The 18,262-nt window shown below is 35.5% G+C and overlaps 1 protein-coding gene across 5 annotated transcripts in view; it reads left to right on the top strand.

Annotated features, from left to right (window-relative positions):
- erbb3b (erb-b2 receptor tyrosine kinase 3b) overlaps positions 1 to 18,262 on the top strand; it is a 57,627-nt gene that overhangs the window by 9,911 nt on the left and 29,454 nt on the right. For all 5 annotated transcript variants that reach the window (XM_087305704.1, XM_087305705.1, XM_087305702.1 and 2 more), the window contains 8 exon segments: positions 7,532 to 7,683; positions 7,766 to 7,946; positions 12,646 to 12,771; positions 13,411 to 13,473; positions 14,583 to 14,701; positions 14,821 to 14,962; positions 17,826 to 17,939; positions 18,063 to 18,180. Coding sequence is in view for 3 of the 5 variants with exons in the window: in XM_087305702.1 (XP_087161828.1) it covers positions 7,532 to 7,683; positions 7,766 to 7,946; positions 12,646 to 12,771; positions 13,411 to 13,473; positions 14,583 to 14,701; positions 14,821 to 14,962; positions 17,826 to 17,939; positions 18,063 to 18,180 (1,015 nt within the window). In the remaining 2 variants the exon portion in view is untranslated.

Consider the following 18,262-nt stretch of genomic DNA (forward strand, 5'->3'; position numbering starts at 1 on the left):
CATATACTCACAAAAATAAGTAATACACTGTTCTGCTTTTATACAAGTAAGAACCAATGACCATAAAAACAAAAAGTTATTAAATAACAAAGTAAATGTCAAATAAATAAATAACAAAAAAACTAATAATAAAAGTCAAAAAATAAACAAAAAGAAATAATGAAAAAGCTTTATTCCTCTTATGTTTCAAGATTAAAAGTGTCAAAATAATTCAAGAAAGGTTTCCATGTTTTGTAAAAAGGTTTTAAAGACCCTCTTAAATAAATCTCTTAATAAAAACCTTTAACACAAAAAATATATATTTATATAAATATATATTCCATTTGTCAAATGAAGGTGGAGATGTTTGTTTCCACTGAAGGAGAAAAAGCCTCCTAGCCAAAAATGTGGTGAAATCAACAACATTCTGTGTTGTTGAAGGCAAATTTGTCCCGAAAGGTTTTCTGAACAGTGCTGTTAGAGGGCTTGAAGTGGCTGATATGTTAAAGGTTTTTTTAAAAGTATTAAAAATTTTTGACCAAGGCAACGCATTGGCACAGTAGGTAGTGTTGTCACCTCACAGCAGAAAAGTCGCTGGTTTAAGCCTCGGCTGGGTCAGTTGTTTCTGTGTGGAGTTTGCATGTTCTCCCTGCGTTTGTGTGGGTTTCCTCTGGGTGCTCCGGCTTCCCCCACAGTCCAAAGACATGCGGTACAAGTGAATTGGGTAGGCTAAATTGTCCATAGTGTATGTGTGTGAATGAGTGTCTATGGATGTTTCCCAGTGATGGGTTGCAGCTGGAAGGGCATCCACTGCGTAAAAAATATGCTGGAATAGTTGAAGGTTCATTACGCTGTGGCGACCCCAGATTAATAAAGGGACTAAGCCGAAAAGAAAATGAATGAATAAATTTTATACCAAAACTCTGTCAATCTTGGACAAGACCATAACATGTGGCTAATCTTGTCAGAAGCAGCACATTTCTACACATTTTTAACACATGGTGCAGTAACTAGTTCCTCATTCCAAAGAAAAGGGCAGATTAGCAGGTTTTACTGCTGTACTTGTCATCAATATTGGGAAAAGTTAATTTTAAAAGTAATGGATTACAATCTTCCTGAACTTTAAAAAAAAAAAGAAACTGAATGTGTTGTTACTTTCGTTTTATATTTTTCATCTTGGTTTGGCTTGCTTGTTGGTAACAATAAGATTAAGCTTCTCTTTTGACAAATGAAAGGCTCTTTTACGTCAACACTGAAATGTGAAGTAAAAAAACTCAAGGCCAGTGAGAAGTTCATTTAAGTAATCCACCCAATTGGTGATAAAACCATGAACAAGTTTCTCTTAGTCCTCACTGGAAACACATAGCATCTAATTCTTGTAATGGTTTTGAGATGATAGTATATGCTGAAACTTATTGCTTTGACTTGACTATTGAAATTCAGATCTGACTCCAGAATCAACATCAAGATTCTTGACCTTATTTCTGTTGTTTGAACCTCAGAGCCAAGGTACGCGTTCACCTTGAGAACTAAAAAAGTAATCATATTACATGACTCAAGTTAATTGTAATGCATTACCCTAACACTGACACTTGTAAAGGCATTCAATGGTGTCCTTGCATACATGTCTGGATGCAGTGGTTATATATAGAAAGAAGCAGTGTACAGAACAGCGCTCATTCTTAGATTATGTCCCTACACCCCCCCAATCCCCTCCCTTTCCGACTCCCCCTCCTCTTGATAGAGTACTACGCTCACACTCATCCTATTGTCTGCTTGTATGATCTCAGCCCGCACGCACATACAAACACGCACACACAGAGTCACTGTCAATCAGAGCTACACATTAACAGAGCCACACATTTATAGCTAAGTGACAATACCGTGCTTTGTTCATTAATAATGCCTCTCTAGATCTCATAGCCAGATACAGCCTTAGGCCCCAGACATGCAGCTGAGCATTAAAACTCTGCCAGTCTCTAGAATACACCGTTTAACCCCTCGCAACTTCAATGCACTCTATGGCTCGCTCAGGCAGCTGCAAAACATTTAAAGATTTTGACTTGTTTCGTCCAGGGCGTTCTTTGCACGCTGTTAATATTTTATAGCAGCTAATGTGATTGATGGGTTTATTGAATGCGAACGCAAGCAGGTTCACCAGCCAGAACTTGCTGTGTTTGTTTTACAATGTCATTTTCAAAGTCCTCCTGTGTTCCCGAAGGAATATTTCCAAGTTAAACTCACGCCCCATTGACATATTTGCGGCAGGATCGTCCCACCTCTAGGGATGATTCACACGCATGCAAAGCGAAGTAACTATACTATACTATATTTTCTGAGCTTGGGTCTGTGATGGACAGGTTTGGCTCAAGCATGCAAAGACTTCCAGGAAGCGTAGAGATTGTTATCAGATCAACCTGAATTTGGTCATAAAATACATTTTTGACACCATTTTTTCAGTTCCAGTTTGCTTTGCCTTTTAGAGGAAAACTGACGCAGCAGTTTACAGTTTATAGAACAAAATGTCCCATCTTTAGTGCATCAAATAATCAACAGAAAGCATATTAAATTACAGTCTGTTCAAAGTATGTTCTGTGTTAATTCACCATAACAGATATATTTATGTGATAAAACAAAAATGCTTATTCTGACTTGTAATTACACAAATGTAGTACAGTAAAAGTGATCACTCTCAATTTATATTTTAGAATATTTAAAACATCTGGATAGGGTAGCACCAGCTGTTCGTAAGGTCTTTCTTAAACTGAAATGTAAAGTCCACAATAGGGGCTTAACACTCACTAGTTAGTTTGTAACTAAATTTGTTCTCACTTCGGTTCCACCACATGTTCTTCAAGCAAGCCGTAGTTAGTAGGTTTTAAGCTTTACATCAAGTCATGCGTAGTTGCATTGAATGACGTATTATCCAATAAAAATCATTAAACTGCTTTAAAACTCTGCAATAAATGCATCTATAAATAACTAATAAGTCACTAATAACAGATGACACGCACACCTGCATCGCAAGTCGTGAATACATAAAGTTATCAAAATATTAAACTTGAATTTTTATATGAAAGAGAAATGACCAAGAAGAAAAACTCAGTCATGAATTTTTTTTTTTTAATTGATGGATACAATGAACACAAAACAGAGATTTGAGAGTAAATTAAGTCTGTGAGTAGTGGGAGACCATTCTTCAATATAATCGTGAGGTCTTCAATGTAGCTGCGCCCAGTCAGTACCTGGATGGGAGACCACATGGGAAAGCTAGGTTGCTGCTGGAAGTGGTGTTAGTGAGGCCAGCAGGGGGCGGTCTGCGTGGGTCCTAATGCCCCAGTCTAGTGAAGGGGACTCTATACTGCTCAGTGAGCGCCGTCTTTTGGATGAGACGTTAAACCGAGGTCCCGACTCTCTGTGGTCATTAAAAATCCCAGGATGTCCTTCGAAAAAAAGAGTAGGGGTTTCACCCTGGCAATCCTGCCCAAATTTGCCCACTGGTCTCTGTCCATCATGGCATCCTAACCATTCCCATATCATAATTGGCTTCATCACTCTGTCTCCTCTCCACCTATTAGCTAGTGTGTGGTGTGCAGTCTGGCGCATTATGGCTGCCGTCGCGTCATCCAGGTGGATGCTGCACACATGCGGTGGATGAGGAGATCCCCCCCTATGTGTAAAAGTGATTTGAGTGTCCAGAAAAGCGCTTTATAAATGTAAGGAATTATTATTATTAATAGTAAATGCTAATAATTTCATTTTGACTGCATGCATGCTAAAATGTACAACTCAGTTATTATAAAGAGACAAAAAATAACTGCAGAAAACTTTATTGTTGACTCTTTGATCAATGACTGCAGAACTGCAATGAATGAAAAGTAGCTCTTGCAGTGTATCATTTTACAAAATGAAGTTGCTTACTAATACTCAATTTATCCTATATATACATACAAACATATATATATATATATATATATATATATATATATATATATATATATATATATATATATATATATATATATATATATATATAGCTAAAATTATTTTATCTTCAGGTCTCAACAGATGTTTGATATTACATCCTGTGTAATGTCAAGTATCAGCGTGTAAGAGACTGCAATTTAAGTAAGTGCATGCAAGAGTTATGGCTTCAGCATCAGGGAGACCCTTGTGCATTTTATGGTTGCAGTAAAGAAAAAGCGAGAGAGAGAGAGAGAGTTTTCTGTCTCTCCATCACCTCAGGCCAATAACCCTGGATTCCAGCTCCGTCTGAAGCTGTTTCCCACTATTATGCGTGTCCTTTTTTAAGTCTGTTTGGGCACTTTCAGTTGTCTTGTACTACATGCTGACCTGCAGCATCTTGGTGACATCTGACCTTGCCCTCATTATGTTAAAGACCTTGTGTTGTGGCCACTGCATGAAGTCTTTGTGTGCGCTGTGAGTGGAAGCCTTGTGTGGAAGTGGCCACTTCAAAAAGGCTATATTTGTGTACAGAAGCCACGATGACTGTTCTCCTGCATTTTGCAAGAAGTCTCTCGTGCCTGTGTGCTGTTTAGAAATATACATCTATGGCAAAATTAAGAGACCATTTGGAAATTCTCAGTTTATCTGGATTTGCATGGGTTTGAGTAAAATGTTGATATTTCTAAATTGCAATAAATGTCTGATTACATAAAGTGAAGTTAGATCTTTTTTTAGTATCAGTTGGTTCAATTAAGAAATGTTTTCGTTTGTTATTATTAATATTTTTTTATTTAATTAATTTAATTATTTAATCAGGGATGTCCCATTGAGACACATTATCTCTTCCACCAGGGAGAAAAAAATACATGTCACAACACATAAACACATACAAAATATTATCAACCATAATCAGTTGTTAAAACATGTGCACTGTTTTAACATCACGTGACAGTGTTTATAATATGGTTAAGTATAGCGATAGATGTGGATTTCATATGTAGTATCTCTTGAAGCTCATTCCATACATATGGAGCTTACTTGGAGAATGCAGATCGATCTAACTGTGTGTGAAAACATGGCATCTTAAGTAAGAGTATATGTGCTGATCTAGTATACAAGTATTTGAGCAGTACAACAACAAAGTAGATATATACTGTGGTAATTTACCATCTAAAGCTTTAAAAATGAAAACTAAGATATGTTGTTTTCTTTTTGACTGTAATGAGGTCCATTCTTTCATTTTATATGAATTACAGTGATGTGTGCGTGCACTTAAACAGGAACAAATTGAAAGGCACTATGATAAACAATATCCTATTTTTTAAAAACATTCATAGGTGCGTGCATATAAAGTATATCTTCGTAATCCAGTACTGATAGAAGTGTACTCTCAACTAAACGTTTTTGAGCTGTGAAAGAGAAACATTTCATTATGAATAAACAGTAAGGTTATTCCAACAAATACTGCTTTCTTTAACTTTTATACAATTAAAATATTGCTATTGTGTTGTCTGAAGGTGAACATGATCGTGTCTTAATACATATAACTTTTTTTTTGTTATTTTATGCCAAAATAAACACTTTAAATATTAATAACAATAATACAATGCTCTAAAACAAAACACAAATGACATTTGATTCAAACACATTACAAAATAAAATTGTGGTGTCTTTTTTCCCCAGCTGTATATTTGAATGGTAAATCATAAAGAAGCTTATTTCATATTTGAAATGTAAATGGGCATAATACATAATGTTCTGTTTATGACTATGAAAATGCATGTAATAGCACTTTCAAGTCTTGAGGTCAAGTGACCACAATAAATTTTAATAGTTTTAATAATCAATTCATAAGCTAAAACTAAAGGCTGAGCAACACTTTATTTTGATGGTCCATTTGTGTATTGGTAGACTGTCTGCTTAATATATTTTGATATGCACCGTCAACAGACATTTAATTGACAATAAGAGTCTTTGCAAGTACATGTCAACTTACACTAACCGTAACCCTAACCCCAACCTAACAATCTGTTTATAGTCTACTGAGAATAAGTTGGCGTGTAGATGCAATCTATCTTAAATTCAACAAATGGACCATCAAAATAAAGTGTGATCGAAGGCTGTGCTGAAATTATTTTCTCTAATAATACACCATCAAAAAAGAGTGGTAACATTTAAAAAAATCTCTTATCATTATGGTGGCTTGAGAAAGCCAACATATTGTTATACTACATAAACTATTTCTTCATCTGTCTCCTTCTGAGAGTGTTTTTTCTATATGCATCTCCTCCTAAACTGTTCAAGCTACTGATAACCAAACTAACTCCAAACCTCCAAACTGCTCTGACTCAGATTTCTATATCTTTTCCAACTGATCTGACTTATGGTTTTCTGAAAACTGACCCGGAAAATTCAGAAAAGTCCCATTGACTTAACATTATGCCAAACTTTGTGTCCTCATAAATTTGCACCAGACTCTCATACAAGCTTAAGGTTGGGCTCATTTAAGTCAGAATACCAATCTGCCAATCACTGATGACCTTTCAACTTACTAGCCACACCCTAGCAACCACTTATGGCACCCTAGCAACTGTCCTATAGATTTTCATTGTAAAAAATTGCCATTGACTTTACATCGGACATACTATCAATATACTGTACCAATCCATACTAGAAACATACTAACAAACTCACTAGTCATACTAGCAACATGCTAATTCATTTTTTAAACATACAACATGCTAATTCAAGCTAAAGTCATGCTAACAACATGCAAGTTTATACTAAAACCATGCTGATTCATACTAGAACCATGTTAATTCAAACTAGAACCATTCTAATTTATGATAGCAATTGCCTAACAACCACCTTGAGCACTCTAGCAACCGCCTAGCAAGAAACATGCTAACATACAGTTGAAGTCAGAATTATTAGCCCCTCTGAATTATTAGCGCCCCCTTGTTTATTTATTTTTTTCCCAATTTCTGTTTAACGGAGAGAAGATTTTTTCAACACATTTCTAAACATATGGTTTATTCTGTAGACTATCGGAAAAAAAATAGCTTAAAGGGGCTTATAATTTTTACCTTAAAATGTTTAAAAAAAAACTGTTTTTATTTTAGCCGAAATTAAACAAATAAGACTTTCTCCGGAAGAAAAAATTTTATCACACATACTGTGAAAAGTTTCTTGCTCTGTCAAACATAATTTGGGAAATATTTGAAAAGAAAAAATATTCAAAGTGGGGCTAATAATTCTGACTTCAACTGTATGTAGTTATCTATCCATGCCAACTGTTTCAAACTTGTTTAAAACTTCTTCAATTATTTAAACTTTGAATCTACTTAGAAACTTTTCGACTAGGGTTTCTCAAGCCACGTTTGTCTACGAGCTTTACTTTTCTAGTTTAATCTGAAATATTTGACGAAATATTGTAAGAATTCAGAATTTTTTGGGAAATGTAGTTTGTAAACTGTAAATTTTATTGATGCTGAAATAATATACTGTGCAGCTGTAGTTGTTTAACAGTTCTGAATGGCCCACATACAGTACATCATAAACAAATGTAATTGTTCTCTTTTCCTAGTTTGCACTGGCACCAAAAATGCTCTGAGCTCCACGGGCACCCCAGAACAGCACTACAACAACCTTAAAGAGCGCTACACCGGATGTGAGATCGTCATGGGCAATCTTGAGATTACACAGATGGAGAATGACCTCGATTTCTCCTTTCTTGGAGTAAGAAGCTGTTTTACTTACCTGTATGGAGTGCTAAATGGTTGGTTTGGCCTTGAGATAACATGCTTGACTTTTCTTCTAGAGTATCCGAGAGGTCACCGGCTACATCCTCATTGCGATGAACCAGTTTCGCAAGTTACCTTTGAATCAGCTCCGAGTGATTCGTGGCAGCAGCTTGTATGACAAAGAATGGGCTCTTTCTGTCTTTCATAACTTTGACACTCACACTGGCCTGGAAGATCTGGGCCTCACCAACCTCACAGGTGAGATTGAGATCAGAATATAAAAATACACCTTTTCCTATGCTCCATGTTGCTTTGAGCAAATATTAGAACACATGACTTCTGTTAAGCTGTAAGCAATCAGAGAAGCGTAACCCCAAAATGTCATTGTAAGATTGTAAGATTCATTGTAATGTTTCTTATCTAATAACTTGGGATCAGATCACTGAATATGCAACATCTGGTAGTAACCGTAAATCTTTGGAGGAAATTTGGTCAAAATAACCTAAAGGTTTTTTTTCACACATATTTATCCCAATTTTATTGTTTTAAATTCTGCTTTCAGCCAAAGGTAGTGAAAAGTTTCAGACTCATAACACATAATTCACCACAAAATGAAAAATTCTGACTATTTATCCCCCTCAAAGTGGTTTTGAAAGATTTTAAAAGGTTTTGAAAGATTGACTTACCTAGTAGGTAGAATCAGGGTATCTCCCATCCAATCCAAACAACTAAAAAAGGAAAATGAAGAAAACGGCCACTTTTCCATTTTCGTTTGCTCACAAAAAACAAACGAAAAATAAATTTCGGCTCGATTTTTGTTTTTTTAATTTAGGGTAGGAAAACAGATAAACGACTTCAACATTTAATATACACATGTAGGCGGTGATAAAACGCCCATTTTCTTCTGATTGGGCAACCAAATCTGAGTTCTTGATGGTGCCCTCAAAATAAGAGGCCTTTGTGGACCAGCAGCCAGGTTTTTAATTATTATATTCTAAAACAGTGAATTAATGAACAAATTTTCAAAAGAACTAATTAAACACATACGTATAATTCATAATAATTAATATCTTGTTGTTCTGACTAACAGATGAGTTAGCTGTCTGTGCGTTGCGCTAAAAGTGAACTTGACATTTGCTCTTCGTGAGAAATACATTTACATTTACATTTTACATTTAGTCATTTAGCAGACGCTTTTATCCAAAGCGACTTACAAATGAGGACAAGGAACAACTTACACAACTATAAGAGCAACAATGAATAAGTGCTATAGGCAAGTTTCAGGTCTGTAAAGTCTAAGAAGGAAAGTATTAGTACTTTTTTTTTTTTTTGGGTACAGTTAGTGTGATATCCAGAGAGGCAATTGCAGATTAGGAAGTGAAGTGGAGACTAAATAGTTGAGTTTTTAGTCGTTATAAAGTAGCGAGTGACTCTGCTGTTCTGATGCAGTTAGGGAGTTCATTCCACCAACTGGTCAGATTGAGCGTGAGTGTTCGCGAAAGTGATTTCTTCCCTCTTTGGGATGGAACCACGAGGCGACGTTCATTCACAGAACGCAAGTTTCTGGAGGGCACATAGATCTGCAGAAGTGAGAGCAGATAAGAAGGAGCAAGGCCAGAAGTCACTTTGAAGGCAAACATCAGAGCTTTGAATTTGATGCGAGCAGCAACTGGCAGCCAGTGCATAAATGTTGAAGCGCTACAGCGGGCCCAGTTCCATATTGCACATATAAATATTGCATATAGGCTATTGTACGGTGCTGCCAACTGTTTGCATTATATTTGATACATTTATTATTGCATGAAATAGTAGAAAAGGGAAGTGCGTTCGTAAAGTGAGTGATGCACACAGAAATCAGTGGACTATTCTGAATTAAGTTCTCTTAAACCTAATTCTGCTTAAATTGTAGAAAATCTTTAAAAATGACAGGACTTTAATCAAGTCTTTTTCATTTGGAGAATTACAGATAATAATAGCTTAGTCCGTATTAATGATCAGTTTATAAAATACATCATTTTTTGGAGTACTAAAGAATAAGACGAATGTGCAGTAACTATAATATTTTTATGCTTTATAGCTTTACAGCGTGTGCGTCAAAGATGTAGTCATTGATGTAAGCCTGCTAACTGATCAAATGACAGAATAAATAGGGCAATGTTACCAGCTGAGATTTGGTTGACTAATCAGAGGAAAATGGGCGTTTCAGCCCCGCCTGTGTATAATGAATTTTGAAGTCGTTGATTCATTATCCTACCCTAAATTAAAAAAAGATAAATAAAAATCGAGCCAAAATCTCTCTCTTTTTTTTTTTTGTGAGCAAAAAAAAAAGTTAAACGGCCGATTTCTTCATGTTCCTTTTATTTGTTTAAAAATGGATATGGATTGGACGAAAGACACCCAGATTAGGTAGGAAAAACAAATTCTATGGAAGTCAGTGGTTGCAGGTTTCAAGCTTTCTTCATAATATCTTCTATTGTATTCAACCAAAGAATGAAAGTCAAATCAAGTGAAGGGAGAGTAAATGATGACAGAATAGTCATTTATGGATGAACTATCCCTTTAACAGCGGTTTAAGAGAATGAAGTGGACAAAAGAAGTCACATATTCTGGAACTTCATTAAAAATGATGTTCATCCACTCTTTCTTATTGCCTGGATCAGAAGGAAAGCAATGCAAAGACTGTATTTTTTTCCCTCATACCTAATCACTTCACAGCATCTTGTTGTCTTTAGAGCATCTTTATCATATGGTTCCTACACAGGCCTGTTTTGCCTTTCTCATTGCTCATTATTCATTTTGAGTTCTCAGTTCATGATGTGTAAAGTCTTTGTGTAAACAGGTCACATGCATTCATCCAGTCAGTGACACAGACATTGCAGTTAAACAATGCAAATAAAGACATCATCCAGGTTTTATGTGCTGTGTGTCTGAAAACGTCAGCATACGAATACAGGATTAACTGATAACTTTAGTTAACCTATTTGCACCTTTAGGAGTTTTAGGAAACTTAGAAATCTCTTAAACCGGTGTTTAGAGGATTAACTAGTTCAAAGAATACTCTGAAGATTTGAAGTTATTAGTGATTCTGAACTCTGGGGAAGAAACTCAAATAATTAAAAAATAATTTGATATATTTATCCAACCTGAAAAAATCAGCAAAATGACTTAATTGTAAATATATATTTGTAATGGGTTTACATGCAAAAATAACTTTTGTCATTTAAATCATGAGCGCTTCCTTTAAGTGGAGCATTTATAATTCTTTGCCTTCTCAAAACAAATGGACATCATGATGGTTTGTTTGACAGTAAGTAAATTTGACATCAGTGATTTTGCGGAAATCTGTAGGAGTGTTTAGGAATCTGGCACATTTGCATTACTGTAGGTACAGGCACACCCATTGTCACTCAACAGAGCAGAAAGCTTTACAGACAGACTCTCAAAAAGAGTTTGAGCCTGGCAGGAAAATGTCTGTATGTTTTGTGGGTCACTTCATTTCAAACTGCATATTTGATATAATTTGGCTTGTTCAGACTCATCAGAGATGTCAAAGTGCACTGAAGAGCCACATATGTCTTTAGTATCTTACAATTTTTAAGCAATGCATAATAATCTTCCAAGACACTTCCAAGAACAACAACACATTTTTTATTCCCTCATGACTGAAAACTGAAAGGTAAAACTCAATTAAATTGACTGGTTATTGATCCGTTTTAAAATTCAGTATAAAGTGTTGTTATATGTTTTTAAATCTCTCCACGGACTGCAAAATTTATTTTGCTGTGTGTTTAAACTACTTATTTAAAATGAGCTAAAACAACACAATTCTTGAGAATCTTTGGAGACAATTGTTTTATGCTCAATTAACTTCAATTTGTTAGGTTAACTTAATTGATTTGTATTGGGACAGCATAAGTGAATTGTGTGGAACCCAGCATTTTTCACAGTGTAGACTGGCCCCTCAGTATATATCTGACCTAATTAGTCTACATCAACCCTTGAGATCTCTTCACTCTAAAAGAATCAGCTATGTCTGATAGTTCCTCAATCATGCTTGAAATGTAAAGGGCTCTCTATGGAAGCTCTTAGACTTTGGAATGATCTTCTACTGTCTTCGAGAATATGCCACAGCCATGCAGCCCAAGACCAGTTACTCACTGAAGCTAAGCAGGGCTGAGACTGGTCAGTACCTGGATGGGTGACCACATGGGAAAACAAGGTTGCTGTTGGAATTCGTGTTAGTGAAGCCAGAAGGGGGCGCTCAACCTGCGGTCTGTGTGAGTTCTAATGCCCCAGTATAGTGAAGAGGACGCTATACTGTCAGCGTGGGAGCGCCGACTTTCGGATGAGACGTTAAACCGAGGACTCTCTGTGATCATCTCATGGCACTTCTGAGGGATGTAACCCCGGTGTCCTGATCAAATTCTCTCCATCGGCCCTTACTAATCATGGGCTTCCAATCATCCCCATCCACTGAATGGGCTCTATCGCTGTCTCTCCACTCTCCCTATTGCTGGTGTGTAGTGCACTGGCGCCGTTGTCCTGTGGCTGTCTTCACATTATCCAAGTGGATGCTGCACACTGGTGCTGGTGTGGAGAGACCCCTCCCTCATGATTGTGAAGTGCTTTGGGTGTATGGCCATACACAATAAATGCACTATATAAATAGATATTACTTACTTACTTAGTAATATCTCCTACTTTGGAGACATTTCAGAATTAAAACACTTGTATGTTGTGTTTTTATGTACAGCACTTTGGTTACCATTGTGGTTGTTTAAAAATGCTTCAAAGATCAAATTAAGTAAGTTAGGTAAAATAAATTGTACATTTTTGAACATATATAAATGTTAGACAATACTTTAGACAAGCATAAGTACAAACCGGTGTAGTTCCCCCTGTGTGCAATTTGTTATCTGCATAAAATAAATCAGCTTTTTTTTCTCTGTGTCTGCAGAGATCTTGGAAGGTGGAGTACAGATTGTCCACAACAGGAACCTCAGCTATGCTCCATTGATCAACTGGCAGGACATTGTCAGAGACGGTGACGCTCGCATCCAGATCCAGGACAATGGAGGAAGAGGTTTGTGTTCACATCTTGATTGTATGAGTGTGAGAGATAAATGTGTCATGAAATTATGTTTTGATATTCTGAAAAAAACCCACACAAAATAAAGATGTTCTGAGCTACCATAAAGATATCATCAAAAAAATGCACTTCAGTTTAAGTTTTTTTTTTCCTCTATAAAAAATCGCAAATTTTATATAGAAAACTAATTTTGAGAGGATCACTTGCTTATGATTGACTATGGCAGGCCCCCATTAGCTATCACATGATACACCAATCAGATGATTACTAAAAAGAGCCAGATTTCCTTGCCTTAGCCAACTTCATCTTGAAGAATCCCCCCATCCTCCCCTACTCCTTCCTCTCTTTTTTAACTAAATAGGGGGGAGCTCTCAAGACCTACCTCAGCTCAGACTCCCCTCTCACCTGAAGAAACGGGAGATTTGAGGTTTTTCCGAGCACAGGGCTCTCTCCAGGGACAGCATGCCAAACTCGCTCCTACTTATCAACTATTAGCTAAGTGTTAACTCTTGAAAATCACTAAAAACAGTAGGGAACCAATAGAAACGGCCAAACATTGTAAATCAAAAGAAGATATTCATCTGTTGTTGAGGTTCATCATTTAGATATTTGGCTTCTTTCTGTGTTTTATAGGGTCCTGCAATCCTGCATGTGGAGAGTTTTGCTGGGGTCCAAGTAATGATCAGTGTCAGAAATGTGAGTAACTGGTATTAATTCATTTAGTTATTCATTTTGGTCACTTTATTTTATTAACAAACCATCAACTTTAAACTTTTAGCTCAATAAACTATTAACTTGGTGCTATTAATTGTTAATAGTTTGATTTGGGTTTTCGGATTAGGATGTAGAATTAGATCATACTTTGTAAATACTAATGAACAGCAAATGTTTTAATAAAAAGTAGGTAATAAGCAGGTAATTGGGGATTGGTACTTAAAACAAAGTATTACAATATTTTTATTCATTTTTAATATCAAATTTTTTGATGTAGTGTTTTTGAAAGAACACTTACAACACAATAATTTTCCATCCGTTATTGCTTGTTAATGTATTTACTATAAAAATAAGAATAAACAATACTTGTGCAGCATTTATTAATCACAGTTCAACATTTACTAAAGCATTTAAAAAATCTAAAGTTGTGCTTGTTAACATTAATTAATGCAGTGTGAGTTCACTTTATTTTCATTACTGTACTGTGCTGACTCATACTGTAATAAATGTACTGCTCATTGTTCATTATCATCATTATCATTTTTTGATTCATGTTTGTATTTTATTTTTTCCCCTTTTATTTATGCTTTTGAGTTGCATTATAGGACCTTGATCCTTCTTTAACAACCTTTACCCTTAAAAAGTTGGAAAAAGCGATTTTTGTTAACATTTTTAATAGTTCAAAGTGATTTATTGACTGGTTTGGTGTTGTATGTTATTCTACAAAAAACCTTGTAATAAACTTTCACTACATTTTCTGTTATGTTACAGACTAGTTTTTGTATATATTATTTCTTATACATAATATTTTTACAGTATTAAAATGTCAATAAAAGTCACTTTGTTAAAGTGTAGAGTTAGATTTTCAACATCAAATGTCGACAGAAGGATCGACATCCCATAATGCAATTCACAACCGTAAATAAACAGAAAACACTTTTACAGTGTAAAATCTATAAATAAATAAATAAATATTCCATTTTATAATAAATTACAATATAATAGTTTAATTTTAATAGATTGTCTCGGTTTCCCTTTACCTGTAGTCATACACAATGATTCTGAGTTATTTTTGTCTTTGTGTGTTTCAGTGACTAAAACAGTATGTGCACTTCAGTGTCTGGGCCACTGTTTCGGCACCAACCCTAATGAATGCTGCCACCCCGAGTGTGCTGGAGGCTGCACTGGACCCAGGGACACAGACTGCTTTGTGAGAACCAGCATTACTGCCATTACACTCTGATTGCATTGCTCAAGATCTATTGTAAGAGACAAGACAATGAAAGCCAAACAAACCTTTTAATTCTTTTTATTATTTTCCCCCAACAGGCCTGTCGACATGTCAATTACTCTGGCTCCTGCGTCCCTCACTGCCCTTGGCCTGTGGTCTACAACCAACAGACCTTTCAGGTGGAGCCCAATGCTGATGCCATGTATCAGTTCGGTTCCATCTGTGTTCCTAAATGTCCCGGTGAGTTACGAGCCGTTACACACAGTTTACCACAGAACAGACCTTCGCTAAAGCATGGGGTGGAAAATATTTCTAACGTAATGGGAGCTTGGTGGATAAAGATCTAGGATTGTATTATAGAAATCACTTGTTGTAAGCCTGGTGGAACTGATGTGTAGGCTAGTAAGTGAACTGTGGATGAACGCTGGATGATATGCCTCATTGACAGTACATCAGAACTGCAGTGCCGTATCCATGGAGGATCATGAACTGCATGGTAAACATGACACAAGTTTAAACAAACAGCAGATTGTAATGATGCTACGCAACTCGTCTGACCATGTTTAAATTTTAGATTCAATTTGTGGCTGCTGAGTCCAAAATTAACACTCGCTAAACACCACTTGCGTTGGCGTTATAGAATAAATAATGTTGTCTGGAGATTTTTTTAGGAATGATTACGTATAACATGGCTTTTAAAACTGCAATGTGTGATTGCTAGTTTGACTTTGGTGTTTATAAAACAAAATAAATGAACAGATCAATTTAGATAAACAAAAAATATACAAAACATGCAAACCATAAATAACAGCTAAAAATATCTTAAACGAACTCTTGGGGGAAAAAAAGTATTTATGTTTTTAGAAATATAAGATACACACTTTTATTTCTGAGATACCGAAAGACTTATTATAGTTAAATGTTTTCAGAATTTGCCAATAAGTTACATTATTTAATCAATTACAAAGGAAGTTACATTAAGTTCTACATAGCAAAACAAAGACTAAAATTGTAAATGATCAAACATTGAGTACGTTTACATGGATACCAATAATGCAATTTTATTACGATTAAGACAATACTCTGATTAAGAGTCTACCATGTAAACTGAGATTTATGATTAATTTAATCCAATTAAGGTCATAATCGAACTGAACAGAAATCGGAATAAGACATGTGGAGTAAGCTGATTTTGGTCGCATTATTGAAGTGCAGTACAGACATGTAAACACCATTATCAAACTATTACCTTCGTCTAGGATTTTCGCCGAAATTTGCGACTGGATATTCCATACATACACGCCTGTTTGACACTATTCTCTGCATTTACCGAGTCAGTGAAGGACCACAGACACCTGAATCATGAAATGCAGAGTTTTTTTTCCATACGGTGTGCGGCATCAAAATTTCTTAAAACAACACTCTTCCAGCAGTTCATACTTGCATCCAATATCTCCTTTGCCACAGGAGGCATACATGAAACGCTTCTGAATTAAAGTGAAAGTGCCAAACTGTAGTTAAAGTCAACAAACTGAAAATTAAACACTCGAAATAACATGAAAGTCTGGAGGAAATAAGGATTGCGTGCTAATGCAATGACGTAAATCGAATTATGTAAAACGAGATCATGAAAGGAACATTTAAAAAGCAACTCATGTAAACTCCTTAATCATATTATTGTCTCATTCAGATTAAGGCAAATATATTGACTACTGGTAGACTTGATAGTAGTCACTGATTTATTTAAAACTTAGTAAATTTATTTATACAGGTCAATAGCTAGCAAAAGTAAATCCAGAAAACTACTTAAACAAAATAAAAAGATTGAAAAAAATATTAAATTATATTTTAATTGTTTTTTTTTCTTTAGAGATGCCAAAAGTCTTCTACAGAAAACTAACACTGAAAGAAAAGAAATTGCTGTAGAAACAACATTTACAGAATGTTCTACTAAATAATAAAATTGAAGAGTTCAGATGCACAAACCTCTAAGTGCCATCCATTTTTTTTTCTAAAATGAGCATTTTTCTCAGCCAGCTAATTTTATGTTGTTATTTTCAATTCATCTTTATTTATATAGTGCTTTTACAACATAGATTGTGTCAAAGCAGCTTAACATAGAAATTCTATTCAATTGAAATTGAAACATTGTCAGTCTAGTTTTTAGAGTTTAGGTTCAGTTTAGTTCAATTCAGTTTAATTTTCACTGCTGAAAGTCCAAATACTGATGAGCAAATCCATCTATGCGCAGCTCTACAAGTCCATTTATTGCCTTCATTTCACCTTAAAGGCAATAAATATAACCTATTCAAGATCATAAAAGTCAAATTACTGAACCTACACATAGGAACCTGAGAAAAATGCACATTTTAGAGGAAAATGTTAGATGGAACTTAGAAGTTTTTGCATCTGAACTCTTCAATTATTAACAAAGAAAAAGCATCCTATTAAATGAAATGTAAAATTTGTATTTATCAACACCGAAATAGTGTTTTTATATGTATAAAATATGCACCAACAATTTCACTTTACATCGCTCTTATCATGGGGAAACATCCAATGCACACACATAGCAGCTCTGCACCTCTTGCACCAAGTTGCACTTTAGACACTTTCTTAATCACTCCATGTCTCTGGAAACACTGTGCATTTCAAATTGTACTTCATACTGGTGAGTGGGCTTGACAAACCCCCTATAGAAACACTCTTCTCTCTTATGCACCTAACACTTTATCTGAACTCCCTCTTAAATAATGAATAATAATGAAAACAATGTTTACTATAAATGTACCACAATCATGTTGCACTCCTTGCTTTAACCTTAAATAACTCTTTTGCACAATATTCACCTTTAATACATCTCTTGCACAATATCCTGCACTTATGGTTAATTTATGTACCACTGTTGTCCTGTGAGACACGACATTTCGTTCCTCCGTATGTCCACACCTGTAGCGGAATGACAAAAAAAGCTCAACTTGACTTGACTTGCATGTATGTGTTATCTCTTTAATACCACTAGTATATAAATCAACGGTTAGTCATGCAAAAAGATACAGTGCAGAACATAAAATGAATGACCTTTTCTCTTATTTTCCTTCAGGGCACTTTGTTGTGGATGGCAGTGCATGCGTGAGCAGTTGTCCTCCCGGTAAAACAGAAATAGAGAAGAATCAAATTAAACAGTGTGAGACCTGCATTGGCCTGTGTCCCAAAGGTAAAGTGTCCATCCAGCCTATTTTAGATTGCTGGACTACAGCAGCTGAATGCAGCAAACTTAAAATACTTGGAAGGAAAACAAAATCTGTTATTTTGTGATATTTTCTCATTCTATGTATAGTATGTGAGGGAACTGGAGCCAATCACAGACAGACAGTGGACTCCAGTAACATTGACAGCTTTATCAATTGTACCAAGATCCAAGGAAGTCTACATTTTCTGATCTTAGGTATCAAAGGGTAAGACACACACATAAACATACCTGATAAGTGCTCACAGACTCGAACAACACTATGCCATAAACAGACTGCCCTATATTCC

This window comes from Danio rerio, chromosome 23, assembly GCF_052040795.2.
Source record: "Danio rerio strain M-AB ecotype USA chromosome 23, GRCz13ab, whole genome shotgun sequence".
NCBI lineage: Eukaryota > Metazoa > Chordata > Actinopteri > Cypriniformes > Danionidae > Danio > Danio rerio.